Source organism: Mizuhopecten yessoensis, unplaced genomic scaffold (genome assembly GCF_002113885.1).
Source record: "Mizuhopecten yessoensis strain PY_sf001 unplaced genomic scaffold, ASM211388v2 scaffold8955, whole genome shotgun sequence".
Taxonomy (NCBI): Eukaryota; Metazoa; Mollusca; class Bivalvia; order Pectinida; family Pectinidae; genus Mizuhopecten; species Mizuhopecten yessoensis.
In genome coordinates, this window is record NW_018407806.1 from 168,986 (window position 1) to 189,007 (window position 20,022).

The window sequence follows — 20,022 nt, forward strand, 5'->3', positions numbered from 1 at the left end:
AAAATTGAAACATTGACAACTTAAACGTTAAATATTAGAAGAAAAACAAATCGAAAAGAAAAAAAAAATGCATAGTAATTCTTAGGCCGTCTTCAACCATGGGTTTACTCATAAGAATCGTAATGAAAGTATATAGAATGCAGGTGAACTAGTTTGAATAAAATAAAATGGAGTACTTACCTGGCTGGACAGATTTATAATGTGAGATATCTTAGTTTAGTCTTTGCCTAGGCGGAGAATTATCCTACCGAAAGTGTTAGAACGCTATACTGGTATGTCTTGTTTCCAAGTTTCTAGAAGGTTCCATAATTTCATGAAATTTCTCAGGTTTTCCGTTGGGTAGGCTTATTTGGACAAAGAAAAAATCTACAACTCCCTTAATTTCAGGAGCGCTCGTAAAACTTGGTCTTGATAACATTAAGATTTGTGATCACTCTGCTCAAGAAAAACAGGAAGTTGGAGTAGTATTACTCAGCGCTACCTTGTTTTAATCAATGAAACAATTTGCAAAACAACCACAAGGTTCTCACTTTTTTATTTAGGCTACAAAAACTTAGGGGAAAATAACACTCACAAAAGCCCTGTTGCTTTGGCTTAGTAATAACAGAGTCAGCTCCCTTTTGGTTTTATATCAAGGCTTATTTGGGATTTAACTTCTTCGCAACAGCTAGAATCAAATGAAGACGGATACTTAGGAAGCGCCGTCGAAGAAGAGGATACATGTATAAGGACACAGCAGGTACACTCATTTTGGTTTCTTTAAAATCCTGAAGAAAATATTTGCTTTAGCAAAATATATAATTACGTATATATATGTACCTATTTACATTATGCAAAACATGTATGTGTGGGAAAATTAAAAAAAACTGTGAAAAACAAAATCAAAACGGTTTGTCCCATGAATATAATATTTAGGTTTTATATATTTTTCGCTACTCTCGGTCATGTTTTAAGCAACATTAATAATATAAAGTAAAAACAGAAGCTGATATAACGTCATTAAACTATTCACAGAAAACAAACTGGAATGTAAGACGTATGAAATACTGAAATGAATTATATTCATACTAGGATGAAAGACAATGTATGATGCATATGAGAATAAAATATGTATGACAAAATATTATAATAGAAGATAATTAGGTACACATAAAGATATGAAAGACAAAGGGTGGAATGCTGTGTAAACAATGTATATCATACAAGACCTTCTATGAGAGAACAAGTTCTGTAATGAAAACAATCTAGGGCTGTTTAATCCTGGCAGCTCGCATTACTCATAACATAAATAATATATATCAAGTATCAGAGAATAAGACAATTTATTCTGAAACAAAACCGTATTGCTAAAATAAGGATTTACAGAAAACGTTACATTTGATTAACAAATCCCTGACAATGCGCATAAAAAAATATAAAAGCATCCCATGTTTTAATGAGAAATACAACGCGATAACAAAAAACAAGTTCCTACCAATATTCCTGTACATCGAAAAAACCCGGTCCGCTCTTTCGATTCAATCAATATCTTTCATGAAAGTTACCGTATGCCAAGCTGCATGTCTGCAAAATTAACAAAAAAGATGAGAGGGCGTTATTGACAAAAAGAGCAACAGAAATTACCTGAATCCACTTTTAAAAATATAAAGAAACTAACAGCATGATTCGGGTTTCTCTATGTATGACAGGGTAGAGATCAACATCTAAAGATCAGAGACATGTTTTCTGTCGCTGTACACGAGTTTCGACCATCGTAACAAGACAATATGGGGTATAATGTGTAAGGTTAGGTCAAACATGGATTGATAGGTAATATATACAGAAAGTTCCACTCAAAATCATCGATATACCTCTAAAACGTCATCTAACTAAAACATAAAGAAAATTGTTCAGATTGAAGAAGATCTTATGCTTTCCCCTAGGCGTAAGGAACCAGACAAAATTTCTGTATGATTGACGCTTGGGTCGACATTGAAAGATTGAAAAACAAATTGTCGTTCGTTATCAAAAAAACGTTTCAATGTATCAATCACCCTAAACGATGGTGACATTTCTTAATGCGTCCATACCTTGTTTATATATTTTCTTTTCGACATAAATGAGTATCCTTCACAGCATAAAAGGAGATACAGACAAGAGCACGGATTCACTTTTACGGAACCGACGGTTGACATGTCGAACTGAACAATGAAGCACAGGAGAAATTAAATACCTATTTGCGGTTTCTTTTGAACTCCTCGAAGAGGAAGAGGACGGAAGTATAATTCGTTCACATAACATAGAGGAAGCATCAGACAACGCGTCACAGATGGGCCAGGTAAACATGCCGCCATGTCCAGGGAGAGAGCTCTCGGAACAACCGTCTGCTCGGAGGAGATAATATGAACAGAAGACTAACCAAGTAAGAACGTGTCGTTCGTTATCAACGAAGGCAAACGATGGCAATTAGGAAAGAAATAAAACACAAGATGACATCGGTAAAACAGAAAATCCATGTTAAAAGCTGTAATAAACCCCCAGTGGTAATTTAAGAAAACCATAAATATGCAATATGTAAAAGAGAAAATATCATACTTTCTCCAAGACATGAAAAACCAGACAAAATATCTTTTCAGTTGGCACTTGGATCGACGTTAAAATGCATAATGTTACCTACAAAACTGCTGTTAAACCGCGGAGAATGTCATTAAGTTGACTTTGTGCCATTACTCACGACAGTGCAAATAGGTCGGTATGCTACGTTTTCATGTATCTTACATAGAGGATCTTACATGAGTGTCCATATCATATTGAATTTATTAAAGGAGTTCAATAATTTGATAAGACACAAATCGTTAGGCGAGTGTCATATCAAATTATTGAACGAGTTTATTAAATTCAATGTGACATAGACACGAGTGTAAGATTCTATTTATCAAATAACAATCATAATTTGAAAAAAAAATCAAACACAACTATGCGTTATCAGCTGACTCTATATAGTCAAAACCAATGTACTCCAATCAAAGTATTGCCGTTCCGCGCAATGCAAAGTAGTTCATATTTGTTTATTTAAATTATGAACAGTTTTAAATGCAATGAAAATAACAACGATAAAATAAACATTTCCAATTCATTAAATAGCTAAGACATTAAAATGTATCTGTAAAAATGCACTCTATTAAGTTCACAATTTTGTGACGTCACGCCTCATTTGACGTTTTGAGCAGTCACAACAGGCCGACTGAGAGTCGCTGTTATGTTCAATGATAGGTTTTGCGGATACGTTTTCGTGGTGGTTTTGATTGACCACATCGGTAAATATTAATTTGAATGTTCCCTCCACTAATCGGAACACTGAAAATTGATTCAAAACCGCCACTTATCTCTGACATCGAAGATGGAAACTTGACGATTTTGTGAAACACATGCAAATAGGCCTACTTGACGGCGTTGACATGTTGGCAGGTGAGAGAACGGATTTTCCGGAGCTCAGGATTCGTGAAATCTGCTTGTTTTAATTCGATCTCGTTCAAGTCCAACTTTTAAATTAATTCCAGAAACTTCTACACTATAAAATGTTGCAAAACCTCTTGGAACAATATCGTTTGCAGTACCTGTTCCTTTGTTGTCAATTGTAACCGTGTCGCCAATGTTTATCTGGTCAGCCATTTTTTACTACGGTGTAGTAAATAAAAGTAGTACCTGTAGTGGTGTAGGAATATGTTCCCACGGTTTTGACCAATCACACCACCTTTATGTTTTATTACACGTGTGTAATACCATATTTATGACATGGCCGTATGAAATAGTAAAATGGGTCGGTTATGTGATAAAGTAATTTTGTATCCATAGCGTTACAGTAACTTTTGTTTCGTTTAAGAATTCTAGCAAGACGTTGGGTATTTAAATATTTCAAGAACAACGAATAAATGAGATGACGCCTTCCATAGAAGAATATCGGGTACAGAAACAAAACGGTCACATTTACTGTCAAATATAAACTCTTCAATGGCAAAATACACATTTGCAAAACGTAAATTTCGTTTCGCATGTTTTAATTAATATATATATATACTTACTGACTATGCGTTTGCACTAGCAGAGTGTGATATATTTAATTGCATTGATCGCATTAAGGCTGATGTCTCCATATAATTAGGTCACCACCAGTGTCTTTTCTCTAATTGTGGTCTTTGAATATGAGTTATCAGTGGGTTGATATATAGGGTGACTCTACCATCTTTAATGGGGTTTGTTGGATCTTCATGTGTGTGTGTTGGGGGGGGGGGGGGGNGGAGTAACTGGAGAAACCCGTGTGGTTAGATAGGTGACCCAATACCTCTCCACAACTAGTAAAAGTAAAATGGAGTTCCATACGCCTAGGTATATATACAGTTTTTTGATAACATGTCATTTCGAAGCGTTCAGTTGGGTCACAAAAAAAGATTGACAGGTTTAAATACCGTTTAACGTTCTTTAATAACTCGAGCACGAGTGCATAATTTATCCAAATTATGTATCTGAATTCAAACGTTCAATTTCCATCTCTTTTACCAATATGACATATGAGGGATTGATATTTTTGGTAACTTTACCATCTTTTAAGCGGCTTGTTGATCTAAAATCAGGGGCCGCGATGGCCAGGTGATTAAGACGTTTGACAATCTGCTAGTGTACCAATAGCCCTCCACCACTGCGTCGGGGGTACTGGCCACATGTCGGTGATTTTTTCCGTGTATCCCAGTTTTCCCCCACCACCAAAACGTGGTACGTTCATAAATGACTATAGCCGTTATTAGGACGTAAAACAAAAACAAACAAACCAAAATAACCAACATTAACAGGAAAAGACAACAGTGCAGATAACTTCTATCAAAAAATGATAACTAAATCGCGTCTTTTCGGGGCGAAAAGACGAATCAACGATATGGCATAAATCAGCATCTCCATTAGACGCTGTTATCGCATTCTGTTACATATATGTCTACCCTCATTTGTGATCAGAGTACCCCCAATGTCAAAATAGCTATAGAGGTCAAAGGAAATTCTACCACGTTTGCGATGTAATGGGACTTTGCATTGGTTAATAATTATGTATTTTTGGACGATAGACCATGCGCATGAACGTTTTATTTTCCAACAGACCAACGCTCTTCCAAAAATCTTCCCCGCGAATATAAACAAGCGGGCGGCGGGCCTTGTTTCCGGTACCCTCATTTATTTTTGTATGTATATGAAGATTTCCTAGCGGACGCAAAACAAATGTATTTAACCCTTAGATCTATTTAAAAAGTTCACGGACAATAGGTTCCACCGAACTTTCAGTGAAGATAAATTAAATTTGTCAAATGCCGGTTAGATTTGTGGATTTGATTGACTGATATAAAGCATGACATCAGAGTTAATCGATAATTTTCTTTCGACCAAATTACCACTGAAAATGACAAATCCTTCCCAAATATATCTAGGTTAAAAAGATGAAATAATACAACTGCCAACACTTTTAACCTTAAATGTGGACTAAATGAAGCTACATTTGTACATGCAAAATATCAGTATCTATGACTATCAGTCATTCAAAAGAACCCGTTAAAAGATTTTAACACATTTGACCCTTGTGATCTTGAAAGTCTAGAAAGGTCATTAAGTTGAACAATTGTATAGCCTTTCGTCCCAGCATGCCACTAGCCAAATATCATCACCGTGGTATTTTTTATAATTAAGAAGACGTTAACGTTTAAACATTTCAGCATATTTGACCCCTGTAGCCTTGAATATGTGTGAAGGTCATTAATTTGAACAAACTTGATGGCCATACGTCCCTACATGATACTGGCCGAATATCACCTAGCCACTTTGGTTATTCAGAAGTTGTTGAAAGTTTTTAACATATTTGACCTATGTGCCCTTGAATTTGGGTGAAGGTCATTCATTTGAACAAACCTGGTCATCCTTCATTCCAGTATGCTTCTGGCCAAACATCATGGCCCTGGGCATATAAGTTATTGAGAAGAAGTCGTTTAAAGTAAAATCTTAACGCTGGACGACGGACGGCACGGCATAAGCTCACTAGGCCCTTCGGGCCAGGTGAGCTAAAATTGAACAGCTTTTGGTTAAATGATCACATAAAGGCACCACATGACAAAAGTTAGCGTTCGAAAATAAACAGCCTTAGTTAATAATTAGATTATCTAGGTCAACTCGCTTATCACAGCCGTACGGACACTGAGGTAGATGCACAAACAAAGACTTTCATCACTATTTATTTAGTAAAATAAATACAATCAATATTTATTGTATATGATGGTGGAAAATATAACTCGGGATTCGAACATGTTGTAAACGGCCTTCATTAATTATTGTATCCAACATATTCCTCGCTCTCGTTATATATCCAACAATAATACACGCACATTCGTTGAATATCTTAAACATACAATGTACATTGACCGATAAATTTCTCTGAACGATTGAAGACAATTTCCTCCAACATTTTGACGTATACGATATCAAGGAACAGTGTGGACGTAACATCTGTATGATGCAGCGTAATCAATTTTTGGCAATTTGTAACTGTTACCAATTTTTAAAAAATGCAATCCCTTATGTGAGGGTGTATTTGTGTGAGTGTAACGTTCATCTGTCATTAGTAAAACTTCTCCGAAACAAAAACCGTCATTAAATTGAAGTACCTCGCATCCAATGTGCACTAGATGGTGTGTGCAACACGCGCATTTAGACGTTAATTAAAGGTTATTTTCACAAATATAACTTACCTTTAACATGCTCACAATTCCAAGGTCAAGGTAAAAAGAATATGTATAACTGATCAGCTTTCACCCTCCGAACCGTAACTGTTTTAAGGTTAATATGTTATCGGGTGGTATATCCGTCCAACTCTTGACTCGATGTCATTTCTATGTCATTTCACTCCCTGATAAGAAAATCGATTTTCCTGCAAAGGGAAGAAAGAATCATGACGTATTTAAATAATGAGGTTTCCTATCAGGCATATTATATATATATATATATGTATATATTCAGAAAATTTGCTACATATAGTGGGCTTTGGATGCCTAGTGATCTGTTCTGAATTTTAGATGGTGCTTCTAATTGGATATATGCAAGGTGTTCGCCTAAGGATTCACGTGTGACATAGGTCTTTGACACCGTCGCTCATGGCGAAGCCTGTACATTTGACCAGCCTTTGTGCTGAAGTGTGTATAAATGGATACGTCAAGGGTAAAGGCTCAATAATGAATTAATCCTTGTTCTCAGTAAATCATCCAGCTATCTTCAAAACAGAGAAGCCAATATTTTTTTGTTCCAGTATATACTCCGCCCTCTTTCCTTCCCTGTGGCAAATTCAGTCACCTTCATTCCCAGTAGATGGGCAAGCTCCCCGTAAGATTATCCAGCCATATTTATATTTATTCCATGTAGATAATACAGTAACCTTCATTTTAAGTAGATAAACCAGCCCCCTTCGTACCCAGTAGATAATACAGCCATCTCCATACCAAGTGGAGAAACCAGACATTTCATTCCAAGTAGATAATTAAACCATAATCATTCCCAGTAGATAATCCAGCCACCTTCATTCCCCGAAGAGAAGCCATCCACCTTCATTCCAAGCAGATAATACAGCCATCTCCATACCCAGTAGAGAAACCAGCCACTTCATTCCAAGTAGATAATTTAACCACCTTCATTCCCGATGGATATATAAGCCATCTACATTTCCAGTAGATAATGCAGCCATCTCCATACCCAGTAGAGAAACCAGCCACCTTCATCCCCAGTAGATAATCCAGCCTCCTTCATTCCCAGTAGATAAATCATCTTTCTTCATTTGAAGAAGGCAATCCAGCCTCCTCCTAACCCAGTAGATAATTCAGGAACCTTCATTAGAAGTAGACAATCCAGCCTCCTTCCTTTCCAATAGATATTCCAGTCAACTTCAATCCCAATAGATAATCCAGCCTTCTTCATTCCCAATAGATAGTCCATCCATCTTCATTCCTAGTAGACAATCCATCCACCTACCCCAGTAGGTAATCCAGCTCCTTCATTCCCAATAGATAGTCCATCCATCTTCATTCCTAATAGACAATCCATCCACCTTCCCCAGTAGGTAATCCAGCCTCCTTCATTCCCAATAGATAGTCCATCCACCTTCCCCAGTAGGTAATCCAGCCTCCTTCATTCCCAATAGATAGTCCATCCATCTTCATTCCTAGTAGACAATCCATCCACCTTCCCCAGTAGGTAATCCAGCCTCCTTCATTCCCAATAGATAGTCCATCCATCTTCATTCCTATAAGAAAATCCATCCACCTTCCCCAGTAGGTAATCCAGCCTCCTTCATTCCCAGTAGATAATCCAGCCTCCTTCATTCCCAATAGATAGTCCATCCATCTTCATTCCTAGTAGACAATCCATCTTCATTCCAAGTAGATATTCCCAGCCTCCTTCCTTTCCAGTAGCTAATCAAGTCAAATTCATTTCCAATAGATAGTCAATCCACCTTCATCCCCAGTAGATAATCCAGCATCCGTCATTACTAAATCCAGCCACATTAATTCAAAATAGATAATCCAGCAACATTTATTCCCCTTATATAACCCAGCTGCCTTCATTCCTTGTAGATAGGCAAGCCATTTTCATTCCATGAAGATAAATCAGCCACTTCAATTCAAGTAGATAATCCAACCACTTTTATTCACCTTAGATAATCCAGCAGCCTTCATTCCTGATAGATAATCCAATCACTTTACTTCATCTTAGATAATCCAGCCGCCTTCATTCCCAGTAGATAATCCAGCCACCTTCATTCCCAGTAGATAATCCAGCCACCTTCATTCCCAGTAGATAATCCAGCCACCTTCATTCCCAGTAGATAATCCAGCCACCTTCATTCCCAGTAGATAATCCAGCCACCTTCATTCCCAGTAGATAATCCAGCCACCTTCATTCCCAGTAGATAATCCAGCCACCTTCATTCCCAGTAGATAATCCAGCCACCTTCATTCCCAGTAGATAATCCAGCCACCTTCATTCCCAGTAGATAATCCAGCCACCTTCATTCCCAGTAGATAATCCAGCCACCTTCATTCCCAGTAGATAATCCAGCCACCTTCATTCCCAGTAGATAATCCAGCCACCTTCATTCCCAGTAGATAATCCAGCCACCTTCATTCCCAGTAGATAATCCAGCCACCTTCATTCCCAGTAGATAATCCAACCACCTTCATTCCCCGTTGATAATAGAGTAATTTTCATTCCTAGTAGATAGTAGAGCAAAATTATTTCCCTGAAATTATCATGCCCGTTTCATTAAGAGTAGGTGATCCAGCCTCCTTCATTCCCAGTAGATAATCCAGATTTCTATTTTTCAAGTAGATAAGACAGCCACTTCATTCCCAGTAGATAATCCAGATTTCTATTTTCCTAGTAGATAAAACAGCCACTTCATTACCAGAATATAATCTAGCCACCTTCGATTCATTCCCAGTAGATAATCCAGCCACCTTCGATTCATTCCCAGTAGATAATCCAGCCACCTTCATTCCCAGTAGATAATCCAGCCACCTTAATTCCCAGTAGATAATCCAACTACCTTTATTCCAAGTAGATAATCTAACCACCTTCATTTCAAATAGATAATCAGACCATATTCTTTAGCAGGAGATAATCCTGCCACTCTCATTTTTAAGAAGATTATCGAGCCTCTATATTACAAGTAGATAATCGAGCTTCCTACGTTTCCAGTAGACACTTTGTAATCTTGCCACCATTATTCCCAGTAGATATTCAGGCCACCATTATTCCCAGTATATATTCAGGCCACCTTCATTCCCAGTAGATATTCAGGCCACCATTATTCCCAGTAGATATTCAGGCCACCGTTATTCCCAGTTGATATTAAGGCCACCATTATTCCCAGTAGATATTCAGGCCACCTTCATTCCAAGTAGATATTCAGCCCACCTTCATTCCCAGAAGATATTCAGGCCACCGTAATTCCCAGTTGATATTAAGGCCACCATTATTCCCCGTAGATATTCAGGCCACCATTATTCCCCGTAGATATTCAGGCCACCTTTATTCACAGTAGATATTCAGGCCACCTTCATTCCCAGTAGATATTCAGGCCACCATTATTCCAAGTGATATTAACGACACTTTCATTCCCAGTAGATATGCAGGCCACCATTATTCCCCGTAGATATTCAGGCCACCGTTATCCCCAGGAGATATTCAGGCCACCTTCATTCCCAGAAGATATTCAGGCCACCATTATTCCAAGTGATATTAACGACACTTTCATTCCCAGTAGATAATCCAACCTCTCGTTCCCATAGAATTATTTATTCATATTATTACCCAGTAGACAATACAGCCTCTCGTTCCCTCCACATTCCCCAGTAGGTAATCCAGCCTCCTTCATTCCCAGTAGATAATCCAACCACCTTCATTCCCCGTTGATAATAGAGTAATTTTCATTCCTAGTAGACAATCCATCCACCTTCCCCAGTAGGTAATCCAGCCTCCTTCATTCCCAGTAGATAATCCAGCCTCTCGTTCCCATAGTATTATTTATTCATTTTCATACCCAGTAGACAACCCAGCCTCTCGTTCCCTCCACATTCCCCAGTAGGTAATCCAGCCTCCTTCATTCCCAATAGATAGTCCATCCATCTTCATTCCTAGTAGACAATCCATCCACGTTCCCCAGCAGGGAATCCAGCCTCCTTAATTCCCAACAGATAGTGCATCCATCTTCATTCCTCGTAGACAATCCATCCACCTTCCCCAGTAGGTAATCCAGCCTCCTTCATTCCCAGTAGATAATCCAGCCTCTCGTTCCCATAGGATTTTTATAAGCTATTTTCTTTAATCTTTAATCTCATTTGAAAACAAAACCCATAGAAAACTTATTACAAATTAAGGATAAACTCCCTATTAACCCTTTCATCCCTATGTAACTTGAGTAAACATAACATTGCATTGATCTGGATGAGTCCATTATGGTCTACATTGATGAAAGGGTTAAATCACAATGTCTTTTGAAAAAACATTTCATAACATTTATTAACTTGTTAATTCCAATGTAAGGAGAAGGGTTGCATGTCACACCATGCAGAGGGTCACAAGGCCTAGAAAGGGTTGCATGTCAGACCATGCAGGGGTCACGAGACCTAGATGGGGTTACATGTCAGACCATACAGAGGGTCAAGAAGCCCAGAAGGGGTTGCCTGTCAGACCATGCAGAGGGTCATGAGGCCTAGAAGGGGTTGCATGTCAGACCATGCAGAGGGTCACATGACCTAGAAGGGGTTGCATGTCGGACCATGCAGAGGGTCGCCAGGCCAAGAAGGGATTTCATATCAGACCATGCAGAGGGTCGCCAGGCCAAGTAGGGGTTGCATGTCAGACCATGCAGAGGGTCACGAGACCTAGAAGGGGTTGCATGTCAGACCATGCAGAGGGTCACATGACCTAGAAGGGGTTGCATGTCGGACCATGCAGAGGGTCGCCAGGCCAAGAAGCTCAAAACTAACTTAATTCAGTTCTTGAAATTTCAAATTGTCAATATAATCTGATTCGTATTTTGCAAGTTATTGTCTACAATAAGTGACCAAAATACCAAATACAATTGAAAAAGATTTCAATGATCACAGTCCCTCATGCATGTGACTGCTATGACAAATGTTACAAAACCTTCTATTTTCACCCATCACATTTAACTATTTTCGCCCATCACATTTAACTTACCATTTTCGCCCATCACATTTAACCATTTTCGCCCATCACATTTGACTTACCATTTTCGTCCATCACATTTAACTTACCATTTTCGCCCATCACATTTAACTAACCATTTTCACCCATCATATTTAACTATTTTCGCCGTCACATTTAACTTCCTATTTTCGCTTTTCACATTTAACTTTCTATTTTCACCCTTCACATTTAACTTACCATTTTCACCCTTCACATTTAACTTATTATTTTCACCCATCACATTTAACTTACTATTTTCGCTTTTCACATTTAACTTTCTATTTTCACCCTTCACATTTAACATACTATTTTCACCCTTCACATTTAACATACTATTTTCACCCTTCACATTTAACTTACTATTTTCACCCTTCACATTTAACTTACTATTTTCACCCTTCACATTTAACTTACTATTTTCGCTCTTCACATTTAACTTACTATTTTCGTTTCCACATTTAACTTACTATGTTTATAATGATGTTTACTGATTTTTGCTGTAATGATAAATTTGCCCCAATTATGGAGAGTGAAAGAGAAGAAAATTAAACTGCAGGTAAAATTTTCCGTTATACAGTATTTCATAGCCTTATTTTTAAAGTCTAAAAACAGATGTGTCTTTGAGGCCTGCTTATACCGACTCTTATTCTGATAGCCAGGGTTTGAAGCCAGTTTTAGAGTATTAGTGAATTTGTTATTCTTTACCACTGCATTGCTGTTAGTTTTTGGATTTAATTTAATGTAGATACCGGATACAAAATACTTCAGATAATCTTGACTGTTTGATACTGATAGAAATTAAATGTCCTTTATACCAGCAAGCTAATGATCAAAGGCCTGTTCTTCATAAAATGCTTAACGTTCATGAAAAACAGGCTGTTTTTGCCAGCAATTTGCTTTTAATTAGAACACTAGTGTCAAGCCAAATATCATGTCGCTAGGCCTCGAAAGCCAGTAGAAGAAATGGTCTGAAAATGAGACATTGTCATTTAGCTGGACAAATTTCATAGACTGATGGTTGTATATGATGCCAAACGCACCACCACATGCAAAAGTTACACAAGAGGCCCAGAGGGCCTGTAATTGCTCACCTGGATTTCTAAGCTATCATGGAAAGATAATCTCATTAACTCATTCACCCCTGAAATTTAATAATGAACTATTCCAACCTTAATATTGGAAGAGTTCAAATGTGTCTTCAGGGGTGATTGAGTTAAAATTAGTATTGCAAATAAGATCCGAAAGATATTGATAGGGCCAGTTCCAAGGCCCTATCCTGATAGCATAAGTGTATTAAAATCTTCATGCTCAGCAATTGTATATATCGTTATAGTGTAGGGATCTCAAATGATTTCCGTATAACTACCCAGTCCATAAGGGTGGAAGTGGACCCCAAGAGTATTTATCTCGTCATGCCCAGCAACTGTATACCCAATCTAATCAAAATCAGATCCGAATTTCTGTGCCTCTACGATACTCTTTATCGTAGAGGTAACGGAATTCGGATCCGATTTTAATTAGATTGCTGTATACCCTACTAAGGGGTAAAAATCTCAGCCATTTCCATGTCTTGACAAACAGACTAAGTAACCAGGGGTGGGGCAGATTCAGAGGTCAATCATTGTAGCATCTGTGCATTTGTCTCTTCATACTCAGCAATTGTATATACGGTTATTGGGTGAACCCTTTCCAAGTTATGACCCAGGGCCAATCCTGGTAGCAAATCTTCATGTTCAGCAATTGTATATATATTGTTATAGTATAGGGATCTCAAATTATTTCCATGCTATCTCCAAGGGAGTAAGTCCCTAAGGACTAACATCTAACATTGAATTTCCATGAACAGCAATTGTATATATCATATGGTTATAGTGAGTGGGGATCTCAACTCCAAGTTGAGACCTTGAAACCACCAAGTCCCTACAGGTAGGATCAGACCACAGGGTCAGTTCTAATATCCTGATTGTGACCCTCTCTTTATGCCCAGCCATTGTATACTGTATAACATGAAAAGTTTGTTGTGTATAAACATTCTGGTTTTTGTGGTTTTTATTGAACCACGAAAATAAATACAACAAATTTAAATGATACACATGTCTACTGTTTGTTAATAAAGGATATCCACAAAAGTTTGTACCACACAAAAAATCTACCTGTCTTCAAACCACAAAGGAAAGTATCCACCAACATTTCGTGTTATACAGTACAGTGTATATGGTTATGGGGAGGGGATCTAACTGTTTGGAAGCTATGTACCAGGGACTAAACCTTGCGGTGTGGAGCCAGATACTGTGGTCATCCTGTTCACATCTATTTTTTCATCTCTTTATACAGAGCAATTGTATATATATCTGGTTATACGGTGGGGATCACAAACATTCCGAATTATAAATCTTTTTGGCCCCATACCGCAGCCCCAAGGGGTTCAGTCCCTCCATTTGTACAATTTCAGTCCCCTAAGGAGAAGTCGCTTGAGGACATTTTTGACTGCCGAATGGACGACGGTCTCTACAGTACAGCATAACCTCACCATGGTTCTTTAGACCAGGAGAGATAAAAATACATGATAACTTCTATAGATATAATTGCAGGACATTTTTAACACATGTTACCCTTTGACCTTTGAAGTAGATCAAAGTAATTTAATCCCATAAATCTAAGATTTCTCCACCATGGCATGCAACATGTGATAAAGAATGACTCTGAGCCTTATATTTTTATAGAAGAACTTGTTTAAAGGAAATTAGTTTGAATATGGATAGACGATGACAGACACATTCACATCAGTACACAGGCACATTGTGCCAGGCAATCTAATCAAACACTTCTCTAACCTTGATTTTTTCAGAAACTGAGAGTGAAACTAACATGCAGCACATGGTTATAACTTATTATAAGATATAATCATTGCCTTAAATATATAAATTTTGCTAGGTTCATTATTAGTAGCTCTATAAAAAGTCCATTTCAACCATTTGAATGTAAATTTTTAAATATTTTCTTCAGGTTGGTAAGCATGAATAGTAGAATGGTTACGAATCACAACCAGTAAGTGTTTACCTGTGATGTTTCGCTGACTAGCAGGTACGTACCCTATCACCTTCATCAGAAAAAAGGCCAGTGAGGTAATGTACACAAAGACGTACAATATGTACGAGTTGGCAATATTTGTTCGAAATTGATTCAGATACGCTATAAGCATATGTACACTTGGTTGTTATACAAGTACGAAATGACAAATCATACCAACAAATTGATATGGTACATTTGTATGTACATGTACCGTACTAGTCATCGAAACATCACACGTAAACACTTACTGGTTGTGAAACATAACCTTTTCACAATTGGAAAGTGTGGCGACAGCTTACACCAGGTTTGTGTTATTATAAACTAATTAAACAGTGTTAAAGAATTAATTTATTCAGCTTGGTTAAAATAAAAATTTAATTGTCATCAGGTATTTTTACTCTCATCATCATTACTCGTCATCAATATCATCATCAATTCCTTCATAACTGTTGTCCTCCTCCATCTCGCCCCCTTGTGTCGAGTCTCTATCATCGTTACTCACAGTATTGTCACTCATCTCATCGTAGTCATGCACAACCTCTTCATCGTTTTCCTCACCTTCCCTATTGTTCCTATTGACAACGTCCTTGTCACCAGAACCTGGAGAACTGTCCATCGAGTTCTGGTAAATATTTTTATGGCACATTGGGCAATTTTCTTGGATGTAAAGCCATTTTTTCAAGCACGTTCCATGAAAGTAGTGACCGCATGGTGTGATCCTTGCCGAGTCTAAACTTGTGTAACAGATTGGACATACGTCGTTGTATGCGGCCAATTGTTCTGCTGAAGCATGTGGCAGGGATTCCATCCTTTTCACTGCCTCCCTCCGCAGTAAAAAGCTTTTCCATCCGGTCTGGAGTCTTTGCCACACATTGAAATAGCAATGAATGATAAGTATAGAGGAGTTGATCCAACTCCAATCGCCGGCAATAGATTCTTTCATACCGTAACAGACAATAAACACGGCCACCACAAACTCCAAAACACGTACAACTGATCTTGTATAATATATAACATCATCAAGGGAATCCCAGTTCTTGGCACTTACGGAGTCATACATGAAAAGTGCATAGACGACAAGAGCTCCTATGACCTGGACTGTTGTCAGCAAGCAGCTTGACATGATAACTAGTAACCAAAAATCAAGATCGAAGTAATGGCAAATTGAGTAAGTCATAAATAACGGAAACATCCAAAGGAATGTGAACAAGGCCACAGCGCGTATATGCTTGAATATGTTTCTGTTGTGGGCAGCACTTAATCCTAGTAAAATGGGTTCTGATATTTCGTACATAGATTGAATGAGTGATGATGCAACGATGAAAAGAAGAATGCTCATCAGAAATGCCCTCTGTAAAGGTTTCAGATCAAGAAGGCCAGTCTGGATGGCGATCAATAACATGGTAAACCCTTCCGTCCAGCCACGCAGCGCGTCATTATCTGCCTGATATGTAGACCAACCTTGTAGGTAGATTTTAGTCAGGGTTAGGATACAGAACGAAGCGTATGAAATGGTAACTGACAGTGCAAATAATGATATTGGTGTTGCGCAGCATTCGCCTATGCTGGCTAAAAATGTAATCATCACACCTTCATCTAACACCGGGAGATTGGTAGAGTTCACATACACAAAAAGTTGTGTCGAAAACATCACTAACCAGAATACCAGGAGCTGCACTGGAATCAAAAGAGAATACCACATTGCGGCCAAGGTAGCGATACCTCCAACCACCTCGAATGAGATATACACCTGCATCACAGCCTCCTTACACATATTGATGATACTGCCAATACAGTTCAGGAAATACAGGCCAATCATAATAACGGTAAATATGGCTGCTATGTTAATTACAACCTGCTGCTCCTCCAGACCTGTTCCCATAGCACAAGCGAATACTGGCATGGTGAACACAAAGAATGTATATCGAACCCAGTTGGTAATATCCAGTAGATACGCGGTGAGAACCGCCATAACACATTGGATACCTATAAACGTCACAAAACGCTGCATTCCGGCCGATCCCTTGGCATCGTCTAAGATGGAGATTTCATTGCTGGCAGCATGCATGTCTACATATAGTTGAGACAGCTTGTGTTCATTGAAGAGTAGGATCAGTGCAATGAAATGCATGTAGAGGTTCACAAGTTTCCGCAGAGGAAGAGTTGCCAGTATTGCCGCAAAGATCAAAGCTGGTAAAAAAAAAAAAAGCATTATTAATTAAATCAGTGTTCCGACTGACACAGTCCAGGGCTTTTAATCGACAGTTGACATTTTGCAATTTCATCTGTCAAACAAACTTTTCCCTAAAATTCTTGGGAGTCGAAACACATGTTAAATAGACATGCTCATACAAACCCAAGAGTCTCTGAAAAAAATAGGGAAGGCTGACAGACAAAATTTTCAATGTCTTTCCACACATTAAAATGGCTATTAATTTATCAAGAATAAGGTCCGACTCCCAGAACAGGGAGAAAGTACAGTTTAATGAGTGGCTGTCAACTTTGTCTGGCTAATATATTATTCTTAGATACAAGTGATATACTACGTATCAAGGGTCGGCAGGGAAATCTATGGAAGGTCTGGATACCTGAAACACACATATTGCTTTTTGGCCTTAGCAAAATACATACCATATATCATTGCTACAGGAAGGATGCAGGTTGTCATAAGAAGAAATTGTTTACAAAATATTTTTACACACTTGATTCATTGTAGATCAGTAATGCTGAATAAGCCCAAAGGGTCACAATTTTATTTCAAATAGAGATAGGGTTGGATTTGGAAGTGGGCCACATCTACCCTTACAATAAATAAATTAATCAATAAATGAGATTTTCATTCACAGAAATGTTTACCTGTATAGCTTCCTAAAGCATAAAGACCTTCTGTTTCCGATGGCTGGTTTTTTAGAACACTTTTGGCGACATCTCTTTGTGATGTACGAAACCATGACTCCACAATGAAGAGTGCTGGGACCCTCAGTATCACACACACAATTGACTCGATGGACCCTCGCCCTATAGTCAGCATAGTTCCTTGCTGTTGGGTGATCAGTACATTGCAGTGGGTCTACAACACAAGGTCAAGAAACAGAGAGATGACAAAGGGAGGAAACAGTGAAACACCATTTAACTTTTTGGGATGTTTTACTCTGGCGTCAACATGTAATTGCCATAAAAAGAGTTGAAATAACACAGGTTTGTCACGTCACACAGGCAAAAATTTATAAATAACTTGACAAGAAATTTCAACACCTTTATTCTGATTTTAATTCCATCAATGAGCCTAAACATTCTAGACATGTGATCTACTCTATACCAACAAAGCTACTTGGTATGTACCAGCGTAAACTTGTCACCGACAATATAACCTGGTCCAACTTGTACTCCACTAGTAAATTTCTAATGCATGTACAGCCAGAAGGTTTCATTTGAATACAACTATATTTAATTTCAAGGAAAAGATTGTTTAATTTTACCTGTATTACAAGGTTTCTGGGTATGTTCACTCTTTTGCCTGTTTGCCATATAGTTCTGCAATTATTTTTTGTATCAAAATTGCATTTATTCAAATTTATTTTGAAGTTCTATTAAGTAACAGGAGGTAAAATGTAACAGGTCCTGTGAGAGGCCACCAAAGACAAGTACACCATTTCAATTAACTTGCAACCAAGGTTAGGGTGTTCTCTTGCTAAGCACACATACAGTACTTGAGAAACAAAGGGTTGCTAACAGGCACCAATATCCCGAAAGGAAAACAAGCTCTATCAAACTTATCATTGAAATGTCTCTTAATGCTAATGAACGTTTCTAAATATTCTGTATATACAACAAATACAGATGAAACAGATGCAATGAGAAAAAACTGTGATTCAAACTGTAAATGGACACCAACCAACTGAGCTATTTGATCACTGGAACGTTGTAGCCACATTGAAGTATGCTGTAAAATTTCTGAATAAAAAAATGAAGGTTTCAGATGAATTAATAACAAACATTTTGAAATATACAGTAGAGTCATAGCTGACAAACATACACATATCTTATTCTACATGATGTATTAATTATCAATATATTATTAATAGTGATGTAGTGGAATTGGACTGGGTCGATCGATGGCAACCAGGTAGCTGATCATGCATCATCAATTGGTAGAGCGTCCGTCTAGAGTTTGGAGGGTCTGGGGTAAATAAATAAGAACCCAGTCTGGCCACTAGGCATTTTACCATCTCCCGTTACGGTAAGTTTACTTGATCAAAAGTAGAATACGAATATTAAATTTAGGGCAAACAGATATAAGGGAAAACAGAACATATTTCTATCCCAAGCACACACGTGTTTGAACCCTTATTAATAAATAAATACATTGGATAGTTGGGGAGAAATCATATAATCAAATTTTAAGAGTGCAATGTACATGCTTGAAATAGATAAACATCTGTTAGTAGGTAAAGAAAAATATAAGTATGATACAGTTTACCTTATTTTAACAGGTTGATATTTAGATAATACAGCTCTGTATGTCATTTCATAGCATTCAGTGCTAGACAGTAAAAGAGATTGACATGTTAAAAAGCCTGGTGAACGATTTTTTATTCAAATAACATGCAAGTTCCTGTTTTCATTAGGGGTCTTTGAACATGACTTATCTGAGAGTTGAAATTTAGGGTGGATATACCATCTTTCAGGTGGCTTTTTAGAACCTCAAGGAAACGGATAGAAACATTAACTGAACGTCAGTTTGAAAGGTTAAGTATGTTTCAACGTTTAAAATTGATTTTACTATCGATCTAGATCTGGGTCCATCTTTTTCGGTAACTTACAGGTTCAGAAGTTGGGGACTTCTATTATTACTTTGCAAATACTGCGTTATTAAACTATACACTGCATGTCATGTGATTTAATAAATATACCTTTTAAATTCAAATACTTTCGTTGAAAACATGAGTGTTCAGAATAAACGGTAGTTTAGAAATACCTGAAATAACAGTGGGAATTATAATTAATAACTCAAATCTGGCAATGTTTCAGGTACCAGCTGGACATAAAACCGGAAGTCACAAAAACAAAAATCATAACTTCATAATAAAACGAAACAAACACTACGATGAGAACAGACAATATGTCACAAACATATTCATAATTTCTTTGTCTAAACGAAAAGTAACAGTTTACTTTATT

At 37.7% G+C, this 20,022-nt stretch overlaps 1 protein-coding gene across 2 annotated transcripts; it reads right to left on the reverse strand.

The window, feature by feature from the left end:
* Positions 1-15,172: 15,172 nt before the first annotated feature.
* LOC110456938 (RING finger protein 145-like) lies at positions 15,173-19,907 on the reverse strand. Of its 2 annotated transcripts, none has more exons than XM_021508009.1 (3): positions 19,820-19,907; positions 17,698-17,911; positions 15,173-17,031 (listed from the first exon to the last, which is right to left on the reverse strand). In XM_021508009.1, exons 2-3 carry the CDS (start codon positions 17,870-17,872, stop codon positions 15,251-15,253), a joined length of 1,956 nt encoding a protein of 651 aa, XP_021363684.1. In that variant the 5' UTR covers positions 17,873-17,911; positions 19,820-19,907; the 3' UTR covers positions 15,173-15,250. The 2 variants fall into 2 exon arrangements, with proteins under 2 accessions (XP_021363684.1, XP_021363685.1); XM_021508010.1 differs by having other exon boundaries at positions 19,755-19,892.
* Between the last annotated feature and the right edge of the window lie 115 nt (positions 19,908-20,022).